The sequence below is a fragment of the Notolepis coatsorum genome (genome assembly GCF_963971535.1).
Source record: "Notolepis coatsorum genome assembly, chromosome: 2".
Taxonomy (NCBI): domain Eukaryota; kingdom Metazoa; phylum Chordata; class Actinopteri; order Aulopiformes; family Paralepididae; genus Notolepis; species Notolepis coatsorum.
In genome coordinates this window covers 130,272,699-130,299,222 of record NC_140166.1, presented here as the reverse complement: position 1 = coordinate 130,299,222, position 26,524 = coordinate 130,272,699, and the positions used below count along the sequence as shown (strand labels likewise).

Below are 26,524 nucleotides of genomic sequence, written 5' to 3'. Positions count from 1 at the left end.
TTAGAGTTGAAAACGGTGCTGAAGTGTGCAGGTGGGAGGAGCTCTGAGACTAGTTCTGAGTCCATTTATGAACCACATGAGAGAAAAGCTAGAGGTCACACAGGCTTAAGACAGCTGCCTGCTGTTTATTCTTTTGACTGTTTCTTTCTTTTCTTCTTGATGTTTTTATTATTTGTATATGTTGTTGTTTAAAAGAAGACTTGCTGAATCTATAATAAATGGTTAATAAAAAAACATTTGAAACAATAACTTCTTTGAGCAAGGTACATCAATATTTTGTAAAAATGTAAAAAAGAGAATATGAAAATATTTAGTTTCAGTGTAACATAAGTAACCTTCAAACTGACTATAGGGCTTAAACCACTACAGCTTGTATTCAACATCCTTATATTTAATGGTTATCGTGTGCAGTATCACAATTAATAAAACGATAACACATCATTCACCAGGCCAATATACAGATTACAAAACATACATTCAAAACCAAAAATAGTACATTTATAAACCAATGAGCTTCTAGATAGACACTAGAAAGATATGCAGCCAGTATGAGCTTCTAGAGAGACAGTAGGATCTATCAAATATCAAATATCCACACGGGTCCTTCTGGGTTTAGATTTATTTAGTAAGAATAAAAGAACAAAAGACAAAATGCACAATATTCAATGAATGGTGATTCTTCCTAAGAGAAGAGACAGACCCAAATCACACAGTAAAGACAAAAATAATCAAATACAAAGGTTGCATATTGTTGTCCAACAGTCCAACCTACCCACTACCCAGAGTATGAAAATAAAGAGTTTGACTTCCCCACATGCAAAGGAACAGAGGTATTGAAGATGGGAATCAAATATGTGAATATGCAAATATCCAATCAGACAAACTTTACCCCGGTAGGCTATAAACTGTGTCCCTCAGAACGATAGAGTGACTGAGTGAATGTAACTCCTAATAACCTCATCTTTCACAACTCAGCATCTTCAAGATCAATTTAAATCCAAAACCCTGGGTAGAGGAGCCGTGAATGTCACTGATCTCTACTTCAGCTCACAAAACTCAGCAGCCTCCCCAACGTCTAACCCAAGTCCAGGATAGAGAGGCTGAGTGAATGTGGTGTAGACTCTGTGCAGGAAGGTCATGGTGTCAGAGACGCTGTAGAAGGACAGAGTCCCTGCCCTGTGATCCAGGTACACTCCTAGTCTGGAGGACATGGGGCCCGGTACTGTTATGCTCTTGTTCTTGTGTTTGAAGATGTAATCACTTTGTCTGCACTCTAAAGCCCAGGATTTGGAATTTAATCCAAATACACAGTCCTTCCAGGTGCCTGTTCTACTAATGTCTTTGTAGGAGGCTGCTACAGAAACCCCTTCACTCCACTCCACCTCCCAGTAACAGCGTCCGGTCAGACCTTCTCTACCCAGAACCTGAGACCATCCAATAAATCGTTCTGGGCGATAAGGATATGACTGATCTTGCTGCATCCGTGTTGCTTTTCTGTTCCTCTCAGACAAAGACAGACTTGTGTTTGTTGTGTTTGGGTCCAGTGTGATCTGAGAGGAATATTGTAAGAAGTCAGCTCTGGTCTTGTGCTCTGGTGGCAGTAAAACATTAATAACTGCATTCACTGGTGTTGAGATTCTGGGCCACTGCTCTTTCAGAACGTCCTCTAGTTTGTCTCTCAGTTCAGATACGACCTCAGTCATATCTGCAAAGTACAGGAGAGGAAGGACACCGATGCTGGGTAAGTCTGTAGACTCACTGGGACTGGAGAGGGAGGGGTAACTCTGTAGAAAGTGGATGTGGTCCTCTGTGTGTGAGAGCTGCTCCAGCTCAGTGTCTCTCCTCCTCAGGTCCGCTATCTCCTGCTCCAGTCTCTTCTGCAGTTCTTCAGCCTGAGTCACTGTGGTCCCCTGTTGGGCTCTGATGACCTTCTTCAGCTCAGAGCGTCTCGTCTGCAAGGAGCGTATCAGCTCAGTAAATATTCTCCCACTGTCCCACACTGCTTTATCAGCAGAGCGATTGAGAGAATCAACAGCCTGTTGGGCCTCTTTGAGTTGCTTCTCTCTCTCCTGGACTCTCTGGTGGACCTTCTGCTGACTCATGCCAAGCTCTTTCTCTCTCTCCGTCCTTTCTGCTGCAGCTGAGACTGTATCATGGCCTTTATGTTCATCCATGGAACACAAATAACAGATGCACTGCTGATCAGTACGACAGAAAACATCCAGAATCCTGTCATGAAGAGAGCAGGGGTTCTCCTGAAGCCGTGTGGAGGCTTTGACCAGCTTGTGTTTCTTTAACGGAGCTACAGTATGATGAGGCTGGAGGTGAGTTTCACAGAAAGAGGTCAGACATACCAGGCAGGACTCGAGGGCTTTCCGCTTTCTCCCAGTGCAGAAATCACAGGCCACATCTGCAGGTCCAGCATAACAGTGATCAGGAGGAGCAGCTTGGGGTCCTGTCTTCATTAGTTGTTCTATCACTTGAGCTATTATATTGTTTTTCTTCAGAACAGGCCTCGGAGTAAAAGTCTCCCTGCACTGGGGACATGTGTAGATCCCCCTCTGATCATCGTGATCCCAGCAGTCTTTAATACAGCCCATACAGTAGCTGTGTCCACAGGGAATAGTTACCGGATCCTTCAGTAGATCCTGACAGATACAACAGCAGAACTGGTCCCGGGACAGATCAACTCCTTGCTGCGCCATTTTATTCTACAAAGACAAAGACAAGAGTGAACTCTGACCGTGTGGGTGGGAGCCGCTTCCTGGTTGTAGAGTGAACTCTGACCGTGTGGGTGGGAGGTGCTTCCTGCTTATAGCTCTGGTTATAGCTGTCCAGGGGAGGAGTCGCTTTAAAGAGACAGTGTCTACTTACTGTGATTCATAGATAGAAGATGTTTTAAATAGTTCAGGACTTTCTCTCGTCATCAACTACCTCTCATTTGTTTACTTTGTCAAGTAAAACCACTAAAACTCATAAGCACAAAGAGACAATGGATATGGTATACATACATACATACATACTCTCTCTCTCTCTCTCTCTCTCTCTCTCTCTCTCTCTCTCTCTCTCTCTCTCTGATTGATTGAAAACTTTATTTAACAGATTGCAGAATGGGTACAATACAGTACGGCTCAATACACACAATTGTTAAGGGGATGCAGACCAGAGAAAGACTTTTGTCTTGTTTACATCAGGGTCCCCCATTTTCAATTCATCATAACATAAATTTATGACATACCAGATCTACAAATATACAGTACTGTTTATGAGTACAAAAATAGTCTAAAAATAGAGTATATACATTTGAGGGGGAAGAAACTGTACATTAGAGGAGGTTGGGGGGGGTCTCTCTTTCCTTTACACTTCTCTCTCTCTCTTGCTCTCTCTCTCCCTCATTATGAAATGATAATGCAATGAAAACCTATAAAACCCATGATTACAGTTGTTAAAAGGATATCTAGAGAATAACTTGATGTTACCAAATATGCATTAGTAAATAGGTACAGTACATAGGTACGTTTAGCAATTATGCCACAACAATGTGGAACGGCCTACCCACAGCCGGGAAATAATGTGAATCCCTGCCCTCCTTCAAAACCGCTCTCAAAGAGCACCTACGGTGGCTGCAATTCCAAAATGGCCCCGGTAAATGTCCAAACCCCCCCAGGCCCCCACCTCCAAAGTACAGTTTCTTCCCCCTCTAATGTATATATTTTGTATGATCTCTTTCTCTTAAACAATACTGTATATTTGTATATCTTGTATGTAATAATGTCTGGATGAAACAGTACTGTATATCTGTGTGTCATGTATGTCATAAATGTACGAGGATAATTGTGTGTTGTTAGATGTATGATAATTGTGTGTTGTTAGATGTATGAGGATAATTGTGTTGTTAGATGTATGAAGATAATTGTGTGTTGTTAGATGTATGATAATTGTGTGTTGTTAGATGTATGAAGATAATTGTGTGTTGTTAGATGTATGGGGGTGGGAAACTGATGGGTGGGGATCGGGCGTTGTGGACAGCGACTCCTACAGGTCGGTTGGTGCGCCTGCGCAGTAGAATCAGGAAGTGTCTGGGGCAGCGTGAGCCTCCCACGCGTTACTCCTCGCCACTGAGAGATCGAGCTGCGCAGGTGAAAAGATGCGACTGCTGTTACCTCAAGTACTGGAGGGGACTTGTGCTATGTATGGGAGGCAAGAAACAGCGTTCGTGACAGGGGAGGGTTGAATTGGATGATACGAAATTGGGATGGGAGAAAATATAGAAAATGGGAGAAAAAGTGGATAAAAAAAAAAGATGTATGAAGATAATTGTGTGATGTTAGATGTATGAAGATAATTGTGTGTTGTTAGATGTATGAGGATAATTGTGTGATGTTAGATGTAAGATAATTGTGTGTTGTTAGATGTATGAGGATAATTGTTTGATGTTAGATGTATGAGGACAAGTGTGTGTTTAATTGTTTTACTTACACATGTTGGTTTCTGTTGGTATTGAGTGATGTTGAGGAAAAAAATTGGGCCCCCCCCCCCCCCAGTGCTGGGCCCTTGGAATCATCTTAAGCTACGCCCCTGAGTACACATGTATATATCTTATCCAGGTTTAATCACCTGTACATTGTATATTACTATTGCACTTTAATGTTACATTTGCACTCTGGTTGGACACTTATTTTCGTTGTACTGTAGGCCTACTTGGGTTGTATAATGACAATACATTTTAATCTGATCTCATCTAAATTTCACAAGTACGGTAAACCTATGTATGCATCAAAATAAGTGATGGCACAAAAAAGTTGCAGCCGTTACACATCAAGGGATGTAATTTATACATCTAAATGTGACATTCGCCTATATACAAGTTGTGGTGTATAACTGGTTTATAAATGCACGCTGTTCTAAACGTGGGGTTGTAAACCGAAGCCGAAGCTATCCACATACCGTGGAGTTCAGCGACTATGGAAACAAAGGAGTGACAGAAGTATTTGAATTTGAGCAGACACCGAATTTATAGCTTTGAAAATAATTACTTTGAAAACATGTATCTGCATTTTTTCACAGACAACGAATTTATAGCGAATTACTTTGAAAATCATGTATCTGATTTTGCTCCGAATGTACCTATGTGAAATAAAAATGCGACACTACTCAGGAATTTTGAGTAGCCTCCAGCTGCAGCGGTTAGTTTACGTTCGTCGCGCTTGTCTATGACGTCACCGGCTGTGATGGCGGAGGAGACAGACCAGACAGACGACATAGATATCAACAACATGATGAATTATCACGGGGGGTTCGACAAATTGGACCGAAAAAATTGCCGCTACCCCTATTGCGTAGTTTGGACACCGATCCCTATTCTCTCGTGAGTATGGTCTGGCTTTCTATCTTGCTAGCTAGCTAGCTACTGTGTCACCCTTTTGTTTTTGGCAAGTACTCAAGGCGTTTCTCTCCTGGTGCACCTGCAGGTGGCTGCTCCCTTTCGTCGGCCACATGGGGATATGTACCTCTTCAGGAGTCATTCGAGATTTCGCAGGATCATACTTTGTCTCTGTGAGTAACGTTAACAGTATGTATAATAACCTTCTTACTGTCTTTTACTATTATGTACCTTACTACTATTGTAGTAGCTAGTAAGGGGCTACACAACCCTGACTGTATTTAAATGATGAGCTTGACAACTACTAATTATTAATTAACCAGATATTAAATATACACAAAATGGCGGACACTCTATTAACTGTGAGGGGACAGTGATACCAAGTTCAATAATCACTTTAATGTTTTTTTTATCCACTTTTTCTCCCATTTTCTATATTTTCTCCCATCCCAATTTCGTATCATCCAATTCAACCCTCCCCTGTCACGGACGCTGTTTCTTGCCTCCCACAAGCCGGCTGCAATGTGGACTAAGTCATACATAGCACAAGTCCCCTCCGGTACTTGAGGTAACAGCAGTCGCATTTTTTCACCTGCGCAGCTCGATCTCTCAGTGGCGAGGAGTAACGCGTGGGAGGCTCACACTGCCCCCGACACTTCCTGATTCTACTGCGCAAGCGCACCAACCGACCTGTAGGAGTCGCTGTCCACAACGCCCGATCCCCACCCATCAGTTTCCCACCCCCTAATACGGCCAATGTGTATTAGTATGAACGACCAGCTAAACTGAAAGCAATGTGGAGCGCTGGGCTCGAACAGGCAAGCCCAGCGTCTCCGTCATTGATTGATTGATTGATTGAAAACTTTATTAACAGATTGCAGAATGGGTACAGTACAGTACAGCTCAATACACACAATTGTTAAGGGGATGCAGACCAGAGAGACTTTCGTCTTGTTTACATCAGGGTCCCCCATTTTCAATTCATCAGGACATACATGACATACAGATAGTCAGTACTGCTACATCTATACATTTATGACATACCAGATTTGCAAATACAGTACTGTTTGTGATACAGAAGGAGTCAAGAAAAGGGAGTATATACATTTGACGTAGAAACTGTACATTGGAGGAGGTTGGGTGGGGGGGGGGGTTGGGTACTTTGGGATATTGACAACCATACTGGGTAATTTACATTGGAGGTGGTTGGGGGGGGGGGGGGGGCACACTGTATAACCAAGTAAAACTGTACATTGAGGGGGGGGGGGGGGAGGAGACACTGTACAAACAAACAAAATTGTACATTGGACTATTGACAAAACCATACATTCGTGGCGAGCGCCTTGCCCACTACGCCACGTAGCCGCCCCATAATCACTTTAATGTTTAACATAAACACAAATATAATATGTAACACAGATTTCCCTTTACTAATATAATTTCAATGCAACAATGTCCGAATTAATTATAGTTCCTAAACTACTGGTACCAGGTCGTTGGAGCTCTGAATGGAGGGGGACGGAGTGAATAGCAAGGGGGGGAGTGAGAGAAGGATGGAGACGATGTTCTGCAGACCAGCGTGGTATAATCCTGTCGTCGCTGGATAGGGGGTCTCGTACGGACCTGGTTCCTGTATTCCAAACGCCCGATGGCAGGTTTAATAGCTAATATTCCAAACGCCCGATGGCATGGTCACTAGCTAGTTAGCTAGTTAGCCCTTTCTGTCTGTAGTCCGTAGTAGTTGGTTGAATCCAGAACGCAGCTGGGTTCAGCCCAAAGTCTCTCCACGATCCTTTATTATTTGCCCGTCGGCAAATCTATAGAAGTTATTATTAATTCACTTCTCCCAAGCCTATGTCACTCTGCCGTTTCCAATGGTGGCTCGACAATATTGTTGTTACATCTAACTAGCCGACCAGCTCTCTTGTAAGATACGTTGTGGTCTGTTTACAACTGCGCCAACGCACGCTCCCACGCACTATGCCCAGGCATGTCCTGAACACGCGCATGCGCTCACACTGTCTACAGGTGCATGCGCGCGCGCCTACGGCACGATGAATTAGGGGTGGACGGTATAAACGGTATACGGTATAAACGGTATGAATTTGCTCTACGGTATGGATTTTGCCTATACCGTGTAACCGGTAGTGCAGCTCTAAAATAGCAATGACGTCATGTAACCACAGCGCGACTATTTCACTCGCATTTGCCCCTAAAAATAGATAGAATTAGTCATAGATAATAGATATGTGCGAACTGGAAAAAGTTATTTAGGAGGCTTCGCGCAGTGGGCGTGCCAGCCCCTCCCGCACGCATGTAAACACGGGTCTACTAGTAGTGTCTAGTCTAGTGGGACGGGACGTCTCCCTGAGCTAACGTTAGCTTAGCTACCGTTACAAAATGACCCAGTCAACTATTCACTTTTAGTTTAATACATGATGAGGCATTGTCTAACCGAACGGTATCTAGTCGGCCAGCTAACGATAGCTCCTGACATCAACAAACGCTCCATCAAGTCTAGTAGAGAGTAGACGTGTATGATAGCTCCGTTAGCCGTTAGCTCACGCTAACACAAGTTAGTTCACCGTTCAAAACGAAATGTCCCATTGAACTAAATAATTCACTGAGGCGTTGTATTAACGTTATATATCCGGCTAGCAGTAGCTACAGATAGCTCCTGATATCAATGTCTTATAACACTGATTCGATGCGTATTCGAGCTGAGGGCTTGTGAATGTGATTTAACGTTATACCAATACTAGGGCCCAGCTGCAGCGCCGGTGAATCCTGGCCGTAGCTCGAGGCTACTCGAGTATAGGTCCAGCTGCAGCTCCGGAGAATCCTGGCCGTAGCTAGAGGCTACTAATGTACACACAGACAGTGGAGCTTGTTGCGTGGTGGCGATGTCTCGCAGATAATACAAGTACAAGTCTAATTATATAATATATATATTTTATATAAAAAAAAAAAAAAAAAAAAAATTATATAAAATTAAAAAAAAAATTTAATCAAAAACGATGATACCGTGATATATACCGTTACCGTCTATGCTTCAAATTATACCGTGATATAAATTTTAGACCATACCGTCCACCCCTACGATGAATGGAACATATGAAAAGAGGCAAATGATAAAATACTGTTAGGTAAATAGACGACGTGAAATATATATCTTATACAAATAAACAATATATAAGGTATACAAATAATAAACGTGGACTTTATGTGTTAATCTGGACCTTCAGAACAACTATTCTACTATACCTTTACTACTACTTATCATGCTAATATAATGTCTGCACTCAAGAGTGTAACACTCAAGTTCAACACTATTTGACAAACAATGCCACTGACCCTTAGCTGCCAAAGTTATACCCCTCCTGCTGACTTGTTCACAATTTGTAAAATCGCTTTGGATAAAAGCATCAGCTAAATGACTAAATGTAGATGCAGCCAGGCTCTGTCTTCTATGCAGCCAGGCTCTGTTGATGCAGCCAGGCTCTCTCGATGCAGCCTGGCTCTGTCGAGTGTCGATGCAGCCAGGCTCTGTTGATGCAGCCAGGCTCTCTCAATGCAGCCTGGCTCTGTCGAGTGTCGATGCAGCCAGGCTCTCTCGATGCAGCCTGGCTCTGTCGAGTGTCGATGCAGCCAGGCTCTGTTGATGCAGCCTGGCTCTGTCGATGCAGCCAGGCTCTGTCGAGTGTCGATGCAGCCAGGCTCTGTTGATGCAGCCTGGCTCTGTCGATGCAGCCTGGCTCTGTTGATGCAGCCTGGCTCTGTCGATGCAGCCTGGCTCTGTCGATGCAGCCTGGCTCTGTCGATGCAGCCTGGCTCTGTCGATGCAGCCAGGCTCTGTTGATGCAGCCAGGCTCTGTCGATGCAGCCTGACTCTGTCGATGCAGCCTGGCTCTGTCGATGCAGGCTCTGTCGATGCAGCCAGGCTCTGTCGAGTGTCGATGCAGCCTGGCTCTGTTGATGCAGCCAGGTTCTGTTGATGCAGCCAGGCTCTGTTGATGCAGCCTGGCTTTGTCGATGTAGCCAGGCTCTGTCGATGTAGCCAGGCTCTGTCGATGTAGCCAGGCTCTGTCGATGTAGCCAGGCTCTGTCGATGTAGCCAGGCTCTGTCGATGCAGACAGGCTCTGTCGATGCAGGCTCTGTCGATGCAGCCAGGCTCTGTTGATGCAGCCAGGCTCTGTTGATGCAGCCAGGCTCTGTTGATGCAGCCAGGCTCTGTCGATGCAGCCTGGCTCTGTCGATGCAGCCAGGCTCTGTCGATGCAGCCAGGCTCTGTTGATGCAGCCTGGCTCTGTCGATGCAGCCTGGCTCTGTCGATGCAGCCAGGTTCTGTCGATGCAGCCAGGCTCTGTCGATGCAGCCAGGCTCTGTCGTTGCAGACAGGCTCTGTCGATGCAGACAGGCTCTGTCGATGCAGGCTCTGTCGATGCAGCCAGGCTCTGTCGATGCAGCCAGGCTCTGTCGATGCAGCCAGGCTCTGTCGATGCAGCCAGGCTCTGTCGATGCAGCCAGGCTCTGTCGATGCAGCCAGGCTCTGTCGATGCAGCCTGGCTCTGTCGATGCAGCCAGGCTCTGTCGATGCAGCCAGGCTCTGTCGATGCAGCCTGGCTCTGTCGATGCAGCCTGGCTCTGTCGATGCAGCCAGGTTCTGTCGATGCAGCCAGGCTCTGTCGATGCAGCCAGGCTCTGTCGATGCAGCCAGGCTCTGTCGATGCAGCCAGGCTCTGTCGATGCAGCCAGGCTCTGTCGATGCAGCCAGGCTCTGTCGTTGCAGACAGGCTCTGTCGATGCAGACAGGCTCTGTCGATGCAGGCTCTGTTGATGCAGCCAGGCTCTGTCGATGCAGCCAGGCTCTGTCGATGCAGCCAGGCTCTGTCGTTGCAGACAGGCTCTGTCGATGCAGGCTCTGTTGATGCAGCCAGGCTCTGTCGATGCAGCCAGGCTCTGTCGATGCAGCCAGGCTCTGTCGATGCAGCCAGGCTCTGTCGATGCAGCCAGCCACTGGCCCAGCTCATCAAAACCTGGGAGGCCAATGTTTATGGATCCCCATTATTAGTCATTTCCAACTATTCTTCCTGGGGTCCACACAAAAGACAAAATAAAATATAACCATCACATTACAATTATCAATAAAAACGATTGAAATGAAAAGAAATCTACGTGTATATATAATAATAATAATAAAACAAAGAATATAGGAAGTTCTCTCACCAGAATAACATTTTATGCTGCTTTTCTTTATCATAAATCGATCAATAGAGACCGTATTAGATCCCCAATTATCATATCATGGGGTATCATTGGAAAGCCACCCTCATTGGCTACAACCCTGTGCAAAGATTTTCGAGATCGCCAAATGATTGACGGAACTAGAGCCCCGGGAGTCGGGGTGGTAATGTGTACTTTTGCGTACTTTGGGGCACGCCTCACATATCGGCATGTAACTCGAGAACCGCTGAACGCATTTTGTCACCTGAAAGGGCAATCGACAGGCAACAAAAGTGGCTTTAATTCTATCTATATATTGTATTAAAAGAAATGCACACCCGAGCCACTAGAGGTCGGCAAAGAATCGTCCACATGTGGGCCCTTGGATGTTAAGAGGTTAATGTTTTTAAATATATATTTTTTTGTAGCAAAGAGTAAAGTCCATAACCCTATCAAAAACAGTAGTCAAAGTGTATATTTTAATTTTACCGATGTTTTATACGATTTATCGGAAATACGAATTTATCGGAAAATGTTAATTATCGTAAAAACCGCACGGAAATGACTAAATCCAGATTCAACCCTGCCATTGGAAAGAGGAGCAAGTTCATTTGCATTTCACTCCTAAATTAATCCATACAAATTGGATAAAAAAATTGTAAAACATTACCAGGGCTGTACAGTGCGACACAATGTCGTGGTGCTATGAAGCCGCCCTAATAATAATTGCTGTTCTTAATATCTTTTTAAAACTGATCTTACTTGTAATCTGGGTTAAACACAGTGGTAGTCTGTTCCAGTTTGACATAGTTCTATACATTACAGTTTTCTTTAAAGCATTGGTTTTAGGTTAAGGGTAACGTGGAGCATTTTGTAAAAGCATGTCTTGTGTCATAATGACGTCTATCGTTTGTGTGTCTTATCTGTGTGTACAAGTATGTAGGACTAGGTTCTGGCACAAATGTTTGCATTAATATAAAAAAATATCCTTGTTTTTCAGGAGGACAACATGGGTTTCGGTCGACCAACAAAGTAAGTTGATAATTCACGTTTTTACTAGGTCACAGGGGGCGACAGTTGTCAGGGGGTAGAGCGGTTGTCTGGTAATCAGAAGGTTTGATTCCCGCTCCTCCCGGGCAGCGTGTCGAGGTGTCCTTGAGCAAGACACTTAACCCCTAATTGCTCCCGATGAGCAGGTCGGCACCTTGCATGGTTGCCTCTGCTGTCGGTGTGTGAATGTGTGAGTGAATGGGTAAAATGTGAGGAACAAAAATTGTAAAGCGCTTTGAATAAAAGCTGTTATATAAATGCACCATAATAATACATTTTATTTGTAGTGCACTTTTCGTTCACTAAGATCCCAAAGTGCTACAGGGTTGAAACATAGTTACAAACATAGTATAAGCAGAAAAGTAAAAACAAGAAATGTAAGAAAACACAAGAAATAGATTGTATCACAATTTAACATTTAGGTGGGTGATCATATATCAAATCCTACAATTGAATTAAAGCATATAGATTTGTAAAAAAGCAGCACTTTCCACAGGTATTGGAAGCTGGATGTGGACAAGGTGTGTGGGAACGGTCCTGCAGCGTGGGACAAGGCGGTGCACGATGCGTCCGAGGAGTACAAGAGCAGACCGGTAGGACATCTTATTGACAGGACAGGTCATACTGGCAGAGATAGTTTACAAATATAGCCTACATGTTTCTAGATCTTAATTAATACATTTCTAGTTTGGGATTCACAATTTTACTGTCGGTGTATATTACTGTATATTTTTCAGACTGTATATTCAATTTAAATATTTTGAATGTATATACATATCTTAGAATGTATATCGAAGCTGGATGCAATCCTACCTGGAGGGGAGAGAGCAGATGGTGGAGGTAAACGGTACCCTACCCCCCCCCCCCCCCCCTCACAGTGAGCTGTGGTGTTCCACAAGGAAGCATACTAGGACCGCTACTGTTCCTAATTTATGCAAATGACATGTCGTCAGCTTGTGACTGCAACTTGTTCCTGTTTGCGGACGACTCAGCCCTGCTGGTCTCTGACAAGAACAAGTTACAGGTTGAGAGAACCCTCAGCTCGTAACTAGGCAGAATCTGCATATGGCTCGCTGATAACAAACTATCATTACACATGGGCAAAACAGAGTCCATTCTCTTTGGTTCAAATAACAAACTCAGCAAGACCGACGACTTCTCAGTTACAGTGGGTGACAATATTGTCACAAGGAAAGAAGATATTACCTACCTGGGTTCCATCCTAGAGGCAAATCTTTCCTGTGACAAAATGGCATCCAATGTAATAAAAAAAGTCAACCAACAAACACGATTCTTGTACCGGATCTCCTCACTGGTAAACAAGAATAAGTTCAAGTTCTTTAATAGTTGTCATACAGAAGTACAGAATACTTTCATACAAAATGCTTCTTACTGTTACGCTCCAGAGACTGTGCTAGACAAGATAGTATCAAATAACATAATAACATACCCTGAGAAGACTCTGGCAGGAGCACTCATTCAAGGGTACTACGACTATGCTTGCACCTCATGGTACCAAAGCACCTCAAAGGCGCTAAAAACAAAATTACAAACATCTCAAAACAAACTAGTCAGACTACTGCTTGACCTGACTCCTAGAACCCACCTCACCCCTGCCCACTTTGACAACCTAGGATGGCTTAGAGTAGACGACAGAGTACAGCAACTTGCAATGGGCCTGGTCTACAAGATACACTACACGACCAAGGTACCCATGTACATGTCAAAATACTTCCCAAAGGTCAGTGAATACCACGATCACAACACCAGAGGGCGCTCCACAAATCATGTTAAACCCAGATTTGGCTCAAACAAGGGACTAAACACGTTTCGCAATTATGTAGGGCTGACCTTCGAAGTTTTTTTTGGCAATCGAAGCTTCGGGCCGAGCTTCGATTTTAATTGGAAGCTTCAGAAGGATATACATTTTTTATTTTATTTTTTTATCTTATGTTGTGGGACTTGTACAGCACTTTGGTAAACTTTGTTGTTTTTAAATGTGCTCTATAAATAATGTGGATTGGATTAATTAATTAAGTAGCCCCTTTCGTGACTGTGACGCAGCCAACAAGGTTTCACTCGGCTGTGTGATTTAATTCAAGGTGGATCGCTGTTGTCGTTTGAACAACTTCAGATTTCATGGGAACTACCAATCCCCCAAATCAAGAATGTTTAACACTTTGACTGCCGGGAAACGCTGTACAGCGTCATTCCCGGCCATGCTCAAGTTGCCGGAGGACGCTGTACAGCGTCCTTATATCAATATTTCAAAAATCTGCGATCGGATTCATATTTCCCCTCCGCTGGCCTGAGATCCACCAGGAGGACCCACTGAGCTCTCTGGCGGTTCAGGAGCGCCATCTGGTGGCCGATCGGCGCAATCGCCAAACAGGAAGTGCTATGGAGGTTGTGCTGGTCGGCCATATTACTTCCGGGCACTCTGTTTGGCTCCCGGGACTCGATCTCGACACAATACATAGCGATCGATTGCCAATAACTCGATAAACAACATGATTTGGACATATATACTATTATACAAGCTGGAAATGGACCCGATATTTCTACATACCATAATAGGTAAATGACTGTTCCACGCTCATCGCCCAACGGCGCGAGGAGGATACGGTAAGATTCAGCGTTATTTTTGATCGTATTCCATATAAACTGTTATGATGAACATATCACCCACACTAGATGAATGATATAACGCTGCCCACGGAATTATAAACGATCCCCCGCCCATCCGGTCATCATCAGATCATACGTAGATCATTCTAGAAGTACGTCCAATTGAAATTTTTTATATCGCCCCGATTGCCATCAAACTGTATTTCATCATCAATATAATGCATTTGGGGCTATATATCACGTTCTGGAGAAAGCTGCAGAAAGAGATGAAAACATACTTATACATTAGACCATACTTTACTATGAATATGTGAATGAAAAAGTTTAACGTTGCTACACAATGAACAATACATATAGGACTTTGAATGGGCCCTAATAATGGCAATGTAGCAATAGAATTAAAAAAGTTATAGCCCTGCAAAGAAGGGGAATTTCTCCATAGACAAATAGCGCTGGCAATCCACAGTCATTTTCCGGATTTCTGGCCGGCACCCATAGTGTTAAGATGAATGAAGTAAGATTTTGATTATTTGAAATATGGCCTGTGTAGACTAAACTATGCACAGAATTATGTCAGTCTACAAGGTCCGGATTCTACATGGTCCGGCAATGTAGACCTTGTAGACTCCACTACAGACCAATTATCAGTGAATGTTCATGCATTTTTAAGAAGGGCTACTTCCACAAAAAAACAAAGAACTCACCAAAACATCTCAGTAGCACCTTATCTAAATGTTCTATTTCATATATTCATATTTATTTATGTATTGCATGTATTTCTACATTTTATTTCCTATTTTGTTTATTCATCCCAGTATCTTTCTTTCTTATGTGTGGAATTCTACAAGGCATGTAGGTGTATATGTGTTTGAGGATGATATCCTTGATGATAAAATAAAGTGTGGATTGGCTCCTCCTCCTTTGTCCGGTTTCATCAACCTCAAGTCTGCCTCAACCAGGAACACTAGAGGTGCGGCAAGGGGGGACTGTACAATCCCTTTCAAAAAAAGTGTATTTGGCCAGGCAGTCTCGTACAGAGCATCCCACCAATGGAACTCAATTCCTCAAACAATTAGAGTGTCCACATCATACCATTCATTCAAGTGCAGGGTTAGGGAATGGCTCATTGAAAACCAGAACTGTCAACACTGAGGTGTCTGTGTGTGTGTGTGTGTGGATATGGTGCGTCTGTGTATGTCTGGGTCTCTTAATATGTCATGATGTGCTCTGTCCTTGTGTCCATGACTGTATTGTGACCTGTATCCCTACTATGTCTATGTGCTTTTGTTGTGTTTTTATTCTAATGTTATTTATCTTGATTTTATTCTGTTTTTATTGCTAACCATTTTTTTTACACAGGATTTTAGCCTGTACCTTCTGGCAGGGGGACTGCCAATGGAAATTAGCCCTTTGGCTAAAATTGGGTGCATTTACATCTGTAAAATGTTTTATTATGTACACTGTCCCCCTTGAACAAATAAAGTAAACATAAACCTAAACAGGCAATAGTGATGATATAATTTGGGCAGTGCTGAGCTGGGTTACTTTCCTCCAGTGTATTTGTCCCCCGGCCCCACCCAATGGCCCCATGCACACACACACACACACACACACACACTTTTTTTTATCGCTTTTCTGGTCAAGCATGACCGACAGAAACAGGTTGAAATGGGATGTAGAGCAGGGGAAGACATTCTGAGAAATGACGGCGGGTCCGGGAATCGAACTCGTGTCCCCCAGATCCGTGACGAGCACGGTTTTCCCCGATGCAGAAATAGCGCCGAGATATGCGGTGAGCTACGGGAGCTCCCTTCACACACACACATTTTAATACTTTATTTGGTTCCACAAATTATATTACATAAACAGGGAATCAAATGTATCGGGGCCAAGCAGCACTGAACACTTAAGGGACACATAGCACCTCCTTCTCCACGTGGCTAAGCTGCCAATAATAGCTGAGACAGAGCAATATTTGGCAATTTGTTTGGCTTTTCTTTTAGACATTGCAGCAATTCTCAGACCGGTCATAGTGCATTTGTGTACATGGCCAAGACTTCCGAACACAAGTACACTATATCTACACCTATACCCAAGGTCAGCCATCACACTGAGCAGTGGTTGGTATTTGATATACTTGTCCCGGAAGGCCTGGTCCATGTACAGATCAAAGGCACAGCCTACTTCTATGACCAGCACCTCTCCGTGGCTGGTGTCAACAAAAACAACGTCCGGTGTATTTGGTATGTTAGCAAAAACATCGTTGGTAAGGCCAAACCACTCTGGTTTCACTCTGGCATGTTTGTACATTGCTGCACTAGATGGTGATATGTTCCGTACCACATCAGACACAATGTCCACAATACGGTCATGATGAGCGATGTACAGGTGTTTGTATGCATTACATCCGTTTGTTATGTGTGCAATGGATTCTAGGTGTTGTGAATCCTGATGGTTTAGACAGAATGGACTGAGTTTGAGGATACCAAGTGCACAGATTGTATTGAGTGGGTAATATCTGCAGTCTTGCTTTGATGTTAAATTTTAAAACATCCTCACCAACAGCGGCGTTCTTATACACTGAGTGTGAGACTGAGTGGTCAGCAAACTCCAAACAAGCTAGCTTTCCCTGTAGTCTGAGTCCACACCAGTGCTGCCTGATCTCAGACTGCTTCATGCTAAGCAGAACCCTCCTTGCAGAGTCTCTGTGCAGTTCGACAGTCTCTTCACACACACACACACACACACACACACACACACACACACACACACACACACACACACACACACATCGAAGTAAATAAAATACAAAAATTGAAAAAAATATAATATTTTTTATTTTATTTTAAACTTTTTTTTATGTTCGAAGCTTGTGCCATCGAACGAAGCTTCGAAGTATTTAAGACAGCCCTACAATTATGCCACATCAATGTGGAACGCCCTACCCAAAGCTGTAAAGGAATGTGAATCACTACCCACTTTCAAAAACACGCAAAAAACACCTACAGGAGACTGCAATTCGAAACTGGCCCCTGTAAATGTCCTAACACAACCCCCCCAATGTACAGTAAATGACCAAGTATGGTCTTGTCAATATTCCAATGTACAGTTTTGCTTGTTCAGTTGTACAGTGTCCCCCACCCACCCCTCCTACCCAACCCCCCCCCCCCCCCCACCCACCCAACCACCTCCAATGTACAGTCCCCCCCACCCCCCCCACCTACCCAACCTCCTCCAATGTACAGTTTCTACGTCAAATGTATATACTCTCTTTTCTGGACTCTTTTCGTATCACAAACAGTACTGTATTTGCACATCTGGTATGTCATAAATGTATAGATGTAGCAGTACTGTCTATCTGTATGTCATGTATGTCATATATGTTATGATGAATTGAAAATGGGGGACCCTGATGTAAACAAGATGAAAGTCTTTCTCTGGTCTGCATCCCCTTAACAATTGTATGTATATAGCTGTACTGTACCCATTCTGCAATCTGTTAATAAAGTTTTCAATCAATCAATCGAAAGGTTATCCTATAACCTAGTTATATGAATACTGGCAGAGCGTCTCGCTCTTTGCCATTATGAGATATCTCTTATCTCTTATCACCTACTGTGCTCACGAACAACTGCACAATTGCACTCACATGCACGTGACCAGGCCACGCCCCCGGGTCCTACTATATGACACCGGACATGGTCACACTCTACCTTCCTCAGAAAAAGTTTCCAACACTGAAAACCCAACCAAGGGACCTCAGGGCGCTAAGAGCGAGACGCTCTGCCAGTATTCATATAACTAGGTTATAGGATAACCTTTAGTTATATTATCATACTCGCTCTTTGCCATTATGAGATATGGGACAGAGCAGACGCGTGACCTGACAAGTGTACCCCCTGAGGGCCCGTAAGCCCCACTACCAGGGAGGAGGGGAGTCCCGTCCACCCGCCCGTCATAACGAAGGGGGGGAGGCAGTCAACTCCACCAAAGTGCGAAAAAAGGGGGAACCAGAGACCCCTGAAAAACGCACAGCACAGGCGAGACCACGTGTGACACATCACCCCGTGGCACACACCTACACACCCCTGCTAGCCCACCAAAGGCGGGACGCAGGAGAGGTCCCAGACCTCAGAACCGCCTGGGAGACAGAACCCCCAGTCATGTCCACCAGGGAAAACTTAACGAAGGGACCCGGGGAGGACCAGGAGACCGCAGCACAGATGTCCTCCACCGAGGCCCCCCCTAACAGGGCAGCAGCCCGAGGGGGGACCTGTCCAGCCAACGTGCAGCAAAAGGCAACGCCCCCGCACAACCAATGTGACAGGTGCTGCTTGGACAGCGCCTCACCCGCGCAAGGGCCACCGTAACAAACAAACGGTTGAACGGAAGCCCTGAGAGCCAGAGTCCTGAGGTAAACCCCCAGTGCACTGACAGGACACGACAGGTGAAGGCCCGCCTCCAACTCACTAGCGTGAGGAGGCGTACGAGCGCCTGAACCACAATATCCCTGGAGCGAAAGAGCTCCGGATATTCTTTGGCACGAAGACTGGATTAGGCCTCAGAGTCGCACCGCTATCGGCCGAATAGACAGGCACTCAGGCCGCACCGAGAGAGCACACAGCTCACCCACGCGTCTAGCGGAGGTGATGGCCAAAAAGAACGCTGTCTTCAAGACAGCAGATCCAATGGCGCCTGCTCGAGAGGCTCAAACGGGGCCTCCGACAACCGGCCCAGGACCAGTTGGAGGTTCCACTCGGAGACAGAGAACGTTCCACAGGCTTGAGACGCCGAGCGCCAAGCAGGAATGTTCCACGAGAGGGTGGCTGAACAATGTTCCGCCCCCACACTCGACCATACGCCACTCCTCAGCGTAAGCCGCGGTAGAGGACGGAGCGCGCGCGCCGCAGGTACCGGATAGCATCAACCACAGAATAGTCAAGACGCATCCCCACCAGATTCACACCGTCAGCAGCCAAGCCTAGAGGCTGCCCCAGAACAGGAGGCAGAATAGAGTTTTGCGTGCCTGAGAGAGGGCCCGCGGTGACCACACAGCTGAGCCCCGGCCCGGCGCGACCAGGACCAAGTCCCGCGCTCCCGACGTACCCGCCCCAACAGCTGAGCTCAGGTGTAAGGGGGGGAATGCGTACAGAATCCCGGACAACCACGGAATCGGTCCCAGACCTGCCTGTCTGGACCTAGTCCCCACTTGTCAGGGTGAGGACCGCCCCGCGACATCACACCTGCACCCACATTCTCCCTGCCGGGGATGTGGAGAGCCCTCAGGCAGAGCAGATGGAGAACGCCCATAGCCAGAGCCCGACCGCTGCCCGGTGCAGACAGGGGGAGCACACTCCACCCTGTCTGACAATATACAACGCTGACGTCGTGTTGTCAGTCCTGACCAAAACATGCTTGCCCACCACAAGGTGGTCGAGCCGTTTGAGGACCAGAAGGACTGCCTTCAATTCCAACACATTGAATGTAGCACAGACCGGGCAGCATGGTCTTGCCAGCTGCCCCCTACTGCGTTGGCCCGACACGTCACCCCCCCCCCCCCCCCCCCCCCATCCCATGAGGGAGGCGTCGGTGAAGACCGTGCCCACGGGGACCCCGCAGGTGAGGGCACCAGACCCTCTCCAGAAGACATGGGACCCCTCCCCAGTACTGACATGGGAACCTTCAGCCGCTTCCACATGTCTCACACCGGGTCCATTTCCATACTGGAAAAAACCCACCTCTGTATCCTCCTCATGAAGAGGAGGCCAAGAGGGACCCCAGCAGCAGGCGTATCACGGACAGCGCCGTAACCATCCTAGGACGGAACCTCCCAAGCGCGCCGAGAACCCAACCACTCGCCGCCGCTCCGAGAGGGATGCCCATATAGACCTTGAGCTTAGAAAAAGTACTCCACCCGTTGACTGGGAAGAGGAGAACTCTACTTCCAGTCTACAGCAAAACCCAGGCTATGAGACCTGGCGATCTACCCTGACCGGCCAAAGGACCAGAACGTCGTCCAGGGCAGAATACAATTCGTAACCCCTGACGACGCAGAGGCCCCAGCGCGGTCTCCACGCACTTGGTGAAGATGCCGGGAGCCAGGGAGTAGCCGAACGGCAGCCTCTGGTACCCGTACGCTAAGCCCTGCAAAGGAAGCGTAGGTAAGCCCTAGGATGGAAGATCGGGATGCGAACACGCATCCTACAGGTCTATGGAGGTGAACCAGTCCCCCACCTGACAGCGTCTAACAGGCGGGAGACGGTCAACATTCTGAACCTTCCATGGGACAGGTCCAGTATGGGTCTGACACCCCCCGACCCCCCCCCCCCCGATTTCTCGGGCACGCATTGCGTCCTCCTTTGGGACCACGACGATGGCTTGCTTCGCCAACAGAGATTAGATCTCGTCGGCCAGAGCTGTCACTGCTGTTGACCCTGACAATAGGGTCTGTACCAAACCTGAAAACGGAGGGTGGGGTTGTGCAAACTGCAAGACAAGTCCCCGCCTCAGCGTTCTCTCCATCCACCTCGACATATGGCACTGCTGTAGCCATATGTGATGATAATCCCAAGCGCACCCGCCGCCACTTGGCGCTGGTCCACCAGGAACCGTAGATAGGCGGCCCGGTCCCACCCGCTGTGCGTTGCCAACCCTGGACTCTCCAACCGCGCGAGCAGGGCGTCTCGTGGAGCTGGGATATCGCACCCTGACACTACCAACGAGGCAATTGCACCCAAGGGGGGACCCCGACAGAAAGGGCCGGTTTGATACGGGGGAAGCTGACATCACACTGGGTGACAAAAGCTCCCCCAATGAACACCTCCCCGACATGGATTGCTGAGGAACTGTTCTACAGCTGGACATGCAAGGCGTGAGGTTCCCACACTGCCCGATAGGGTGGGTTCCTACACACCGTAGCCCTGCAGTGATATTACTACCACCCAAATCACGCGCGCCTGACTGACCACCGCCGGTCTTCCGGCCGTGGGAGGCACTAACGTGATACCCAGCCTGGCGGGGCTGGGGGAACTCGCGATGCGACCCCCTGGGCCTCGAGTTCCCCCGCTGACAACCTTCGTCGTTGACAGACACAACACCAGGCTCACCAAACACAGACGCAGAACGTGTGGCGTGGGAGCCGCTTGACAGCACAGCATTCTCACGGACAGACCCAGGTCTAGCCAGCAACTGGGTGTCAGCCCCTGTCCCCATGAGGTATAGGCTTTAACAGCCCACCAGCCACCTGCCGGGCCGACTCGCCTCATGGCGTCGGCCGGGCGGGACACCGTTCCACCATGTCAGAGGCAAAGGACTGATGCCACCTGCTTCACAAGCACGGAGCACCAGTGGTGGCTGCAGACAAAAGACTACTACTAGTGAAGCACTAGTGGGAATGCAGCAACCTCCACTGTGGTGTGCACCCATGAAGGGGTAAATTAATAAATGAACGAAAACTCCACTAACACACTGCAGAATGGGCTAGCCCATACACACACTTGTTTTTTTTTAATCCACTTTTTCTCCCATTTTCTATATTTTCTCCCATCCCAATTTCGTATCATCCAATTCAACCCTCCCTCTGGATCAATAAAGTACTTATTCTATTCTATTCTAATATACCCTTGTTAGTTGTTACCTCTGCCAAGGAGGTTATGTTTGGGCCTCTGTTTGCTGTTGTTTGTCTGTCTGTCTGTCTGTCTGACTGAACGAGATATCTTGAAATGTAATGGCTGGATTGCTGTGGAATTTGTTGTGCACATGCATGGCCCCAAGAGTGGACTACACGATAGTTTTGTCTTGCATGATGGATGTCAGATTAGGTTATCATAGCATTATGAAATCCTGCTGTGTCTCGGCAGGGAAATGTGTCGGTCATGACGAGATCTGTGTGAATTTGTGTATTCTGACGAAGACACCCTTTCCTCTAGTGCCACCATCAGGTCAAGCCGCTTCTCATTCACTTACATTCAGTGGCTACGCTAAAATCTAACACGCAGCCAGATGGCTTTCTACTGAACGCACAGAGAGGAAACTGGTATCTATCTTGTGGTATCTATAATGTATCTATAATGTGGTATCTATAATGTATATAATGTGGTATCTATAATGTATCTAATGTTTGATATCTATAATGTATCTATAATGTGGTATCTAATGTATCTGTAATGTATCTATAATGTATATCTTGTGGTATCTATAATGTATCTATCTTGTGGTATCTATAATGTGGTATCTATAATGTGGTATCTATAATGTATCTGTAATGTATCTATAATGTATATCTTGTGGTATCTATAATGTATCTATCTTGTGGTATCTATAATGTATCTTTCTTGTTGTATCTATAATGTATCTATTGTGGTATCCATAATGTGGTATATATCTTGTGGTATCTATAATGTATCTATAATGTGGTATATATAATGTATCTATAATGTGGTATCTATAATGTATCTGCAATGTATATAATGTATCTATAATGTGGTATCTAATGTGGTATCTGTAATGTATCTATAATGTATCTATCTGCGCCGCCCCCTATCTCCCTATCTATCTGCGCCGCCCCCTATCTCCCTGTCTCCGGCTGTCCCTGAGCAATGACCGGAGTGTTGAATGTCCCGTGACTAAGACGGGGAGGACGTGACCCTCTTTGCGCCGCCCCTGTGCCTCAAATAGATCCGCTATCAGCTCTATCTTCAATCTTTCAAAATGTTCAGTCGCTATCGCTATCAGCTCTATCTTTAATCTTTCAAAATGTTCAGTTGCTATTGCATGCACTCATCTGTGTTTCACTACACACTTGAGTGCATGCTTACCAACTGTTAAGTCTGCAACACTACTATCACAGACATCTAAGAAGGGAGATCCCCGGGGAGCTCCAGTAGCTCACCGCGTATCTCGGCGCTATTTCGGCGTCGGGGACAACCGTGCGCGTCACGGATCTGGGGTACACGAGTTCGACTCCCGGACTCGCCGTATTTTCTCAGTGTCTTCCCCTGATCTATATCCCATTCAACCTGTTTCTGTCGGTCATGCTTGACCAGAAAAAGCGATAAACGCTAAAAAAATGAAGTAAAAAAAAAAGAAGGGAGATCCCCCCTTGAATGGCCCTTCTAAGGTTTCTCTCCTCCACACTGCCTGTGGAGCTTTTTTCCCTATTGTTAGGTTTTAGTGAGTTTTTCCTTACCTTCGCGTGGGGTATGTCTGGGAGTGCTTGCATTCTTTCATTTATTTGCATTTATCTTAAATTTTTTTTGGACCTTATGGTGTTCTTGTTTTGTTCTTGACTTATTGTTATGTTTTCTTCGTGACTTGTTTAAAGAAGACCTGTACGGCCCATGGGGACATTAACGTGTGTTGTCGGGCCTTATAAATAAATTTGATTTGATTTGATTATCTTGTGGTGTCTATAATGTATCTGTAATGTATCTAATGTATCTATAATGTATAATGTGGTATCTATAATGTGGTATCTAATGTGGTATCTGTAATGTATCCATCTTGTGGTATCTATAATGTATCTGTAATGTATCTATAATGTGGTATCTGTAATGTATCTATAATGTGGTATCTGTAATGTATCTAATGTGGTATCTGTAATGTATCTATAATGTGGTATCTATTATGTCTGTGTTCCTGTCACTCCTTCAGCACAACCTGTGCTGTGATAACTGCCACTCCCACGTTGCCATGGCGCTCAACCTGATGCACTACGACAACCGCACCTCCTGGAACATGCTGAACCTCTGTCTGCTGTCTCTCATCCATGGAAAGCACATTAGGTAAGCTGTCTCCCATCCATGGAAAGCACCTTAGGTAAGCGTTTTAGATTTAGACACCTCTGGAAGGCTCAACGGTTAGTTCCAGCGTCCCAGAACCACCCCCTCCATGCTAGCTCCCACTTTCTCCATGATATCCACACGCCGAACCTCCCTATGTTATCCTATGTCAAAATACAATTCCTGATACCAATATCACACATGAAACGGCAACGACAGACAAGAAGAGGAATACTCTTACACTTTGTTTACTTTGGCCCCCAGCTGACATTATTTCTCCTCAACCAAATCCGCTGACTTCCTTACGATGCTTCTTCCGACATCTCATTTACCGCTTTTCTCAAACTCCGCCCACAAATCCCCAACTCTTCCAGTAATGATGAAGTCGATCGTGCTATAAATCCTCTGCATCCTACTTCCACCGGACAAACCCTAGCTTTCCATCCTCGCTGTTCAGTTTCTGCTGCCAAGTCTGCATCTCTTTCCTTTCGTACGCCTCCTCCACTGAATAAAATATATTAATAAGAAAATATTTGATTAGAATAGATTCAAATTTATTGTCATCATACAGTAATTTTAGTGGTCGATCGATATGGGTTTTTCAATGACCGATGTCGATATTTAGAGAGCAGGAAGGCCGATGGCCAATATTAGATTAGATTCAAATGTATTGACATCATACAGCACAAGTAAAGTACAACGAAAAGAAGTTTGGCATCCAACCAGAGTGCAAATGTAGCAGTAAAGTGCAATAGTAATATACAATGTACAGGTGATTAACCTGGATATGAAATATATAAATGAGTACTACAGAGTATAGTGCTAATCAGATGTATGTACATAGTTGTAGTATTAATATGTACAGTGATACAGGTATAAATACAATATGGTAATAAGTCATACTGACCAGCAGCGTAACTAGTAAGAGATATGTACAGATATAGATAAATTAGTACTACTGAGTAAATAGTGCTAATCAGATGTTTGTACAGAGTTTGTCGACAAATATATATCTTTTTTAACTCTGCCGTAGGAGAAATACAGTATGCTTTCTGACGATATTGAATGAAATGCGTTAAAATCTGAAACTCTGTGGTATTCGTTATGTATATGTTTAGGATCCCCATTAGTTGTTCTTCCTGGGGTCCACACAAAAGATACAATAAAATATAACCATCACATGATGAACATTCACACAGTTGCAAATATCGATAAAAAAATAAAGAAAAGAATATAGGAAGTTCTCTCACCAGAATAACATTGTATGCCTAAGGTAAGCAGTAAGCACCACAATCAAACCAGCTTCGTAGCAAAACCTGCGCAGCTCACTGACGGAACAGATCCCTGTGACTAACGTGAAGAAGCATGCGGTTCCGAGAACAGATCCCCGTGACTAACGTGAAGAAGCATGCGGTTCCGAGAACAGATCCCCGTGACTAACGTGAAGAAGCATGCGGTTCCGAGAACAGATCCCCGTGACTAACGTGAAGAAGCATGCGGTTCCGAGAACAGATCCCCGTGACTAACGTGAAGAAGCATGCGGTTCCGAGAACAGATCCCCGTGACTAACGTGAAGAAGCATGCGGTTCCGAGAACAGATCCCCGTGACTAACGTGAAGAAGCATGCGGTTCCGAGAACAGATCCCCGTGACTAACGTGAAGAAGCATGCGGTTCCGAGAACAGATCCCCGTGACTAACGTGAAGAAGCGTGCGGTTCCGAGAACAGATCCCCGTGACTAACGTGAAGAAGCGTGCGGTTCCGAGAACAGATCCCCGTGACTAACGTGAAGAAGCGTGCGGTTCCGAGAACAGATCCCCGTGACTAACGTGAAGAAGCGTGCGGTTCCGAGAACAGATCCCTGTGACTAACGTGAAGAAGCGTGCGGTTCCGAGAACAGATCCCCGTGACTAACGTGAAGAAGCATGCGGTTCCGAGAACAGATCCCCGTGACTAACGTGAAGAAGCATGCGGTTCCGAGAACAGATCCCTGTGACTAACGTGAAGAAGCATGCGGTTCCGAGAACAGATCCCCGTGACTAACGTGAAGAAGCATGCGGTTCCGAGAACAGATCCCCGTGACTAACGTGAAGAAGCATGCGGTTCCGAGAACAGATCCCTGTGACTAACGTGAAGAAGCATGCGGTTCCGAGAACAGATCCCCGTGACTAACGTGAAGAAGCATGCGGTTCCGAGGGACCCCCTCATCAGTCTCTGCTGACCCCGGTGAGCACTGTCGTCTGTTTGTGCTGCCTGCGCGTTCCGGTCCCACGGCACCGTGTCTTTAAACAGCAGGGAGCTCTGTGATTCATCATCATGCCAGGAGCGCCCCCTCCTCGTCACCCCTGGAGGTCACCTCTCTACTGGGGCAGTAAAGACACAGACTGGGGCAGAGCCACAGGAGTGGGTTGGCTGCGGGATGCCGTCCCGTGTCCTTGGCCCTGTCCCTGTCCCTGTAGAT

General features: G+C 45.9%; 2 protein-coding genes across 2 annotated transcripts in view; one reads left to right on the top strand and one right to left on the bottom strand.

Moving 5' to 3' along the window:
- Positions 1-402: 402 nt before the first annotated feature.
- On the bottom strand, positions 403-2,705 carry LOC311223519 (tripartite motif-containing protein 16-like; the record flags this gene model as incomplete). The annotated part of the gene is made up of 1 exon (XM_084308300.1): positions 403-2,705. One exon carries the CDS (start codon positions 2,703-2,705, stop codon positions 1,038-1,040), a length of 1,668 nt encoding a protein of 555 aa, XP_084164426.1. The 3' UTR covers positions 403-1,037.
- Positions 2,706-5,231: 2,526 nt separating this feature from the next.
- Positions 5,232-26,524, top strand: part of LOC311223264 (transmembrane protein 222-like) — a gene marked incomplete at its 5' end in the record, with an annotated part of 32,100 nt that continues 10,807 nt past the window's right edge. Inside the window, 5 exons of the mRNA XM_084308049.1 lie at positions 5,232-5,368; positions 5,472-5,556; positions 11,608-11,639; positions 12,154-12,250; positions 23,937-24,067. Of these exons, the coding sequence (XP_084164175.1) occupies positions 5,232-5,368; positions 5,472-5,556; positions 11,608-11,639; positions 12,154-12,250; positions 23,937-24,067 (482 nt within the window). The remainder of the gene's footprint in view (positions 5,369-5,471; positions 5,557-11,607; positions 11,640-12,153; positions 12,251-23,936; positions 24,068-26,524) is intronic.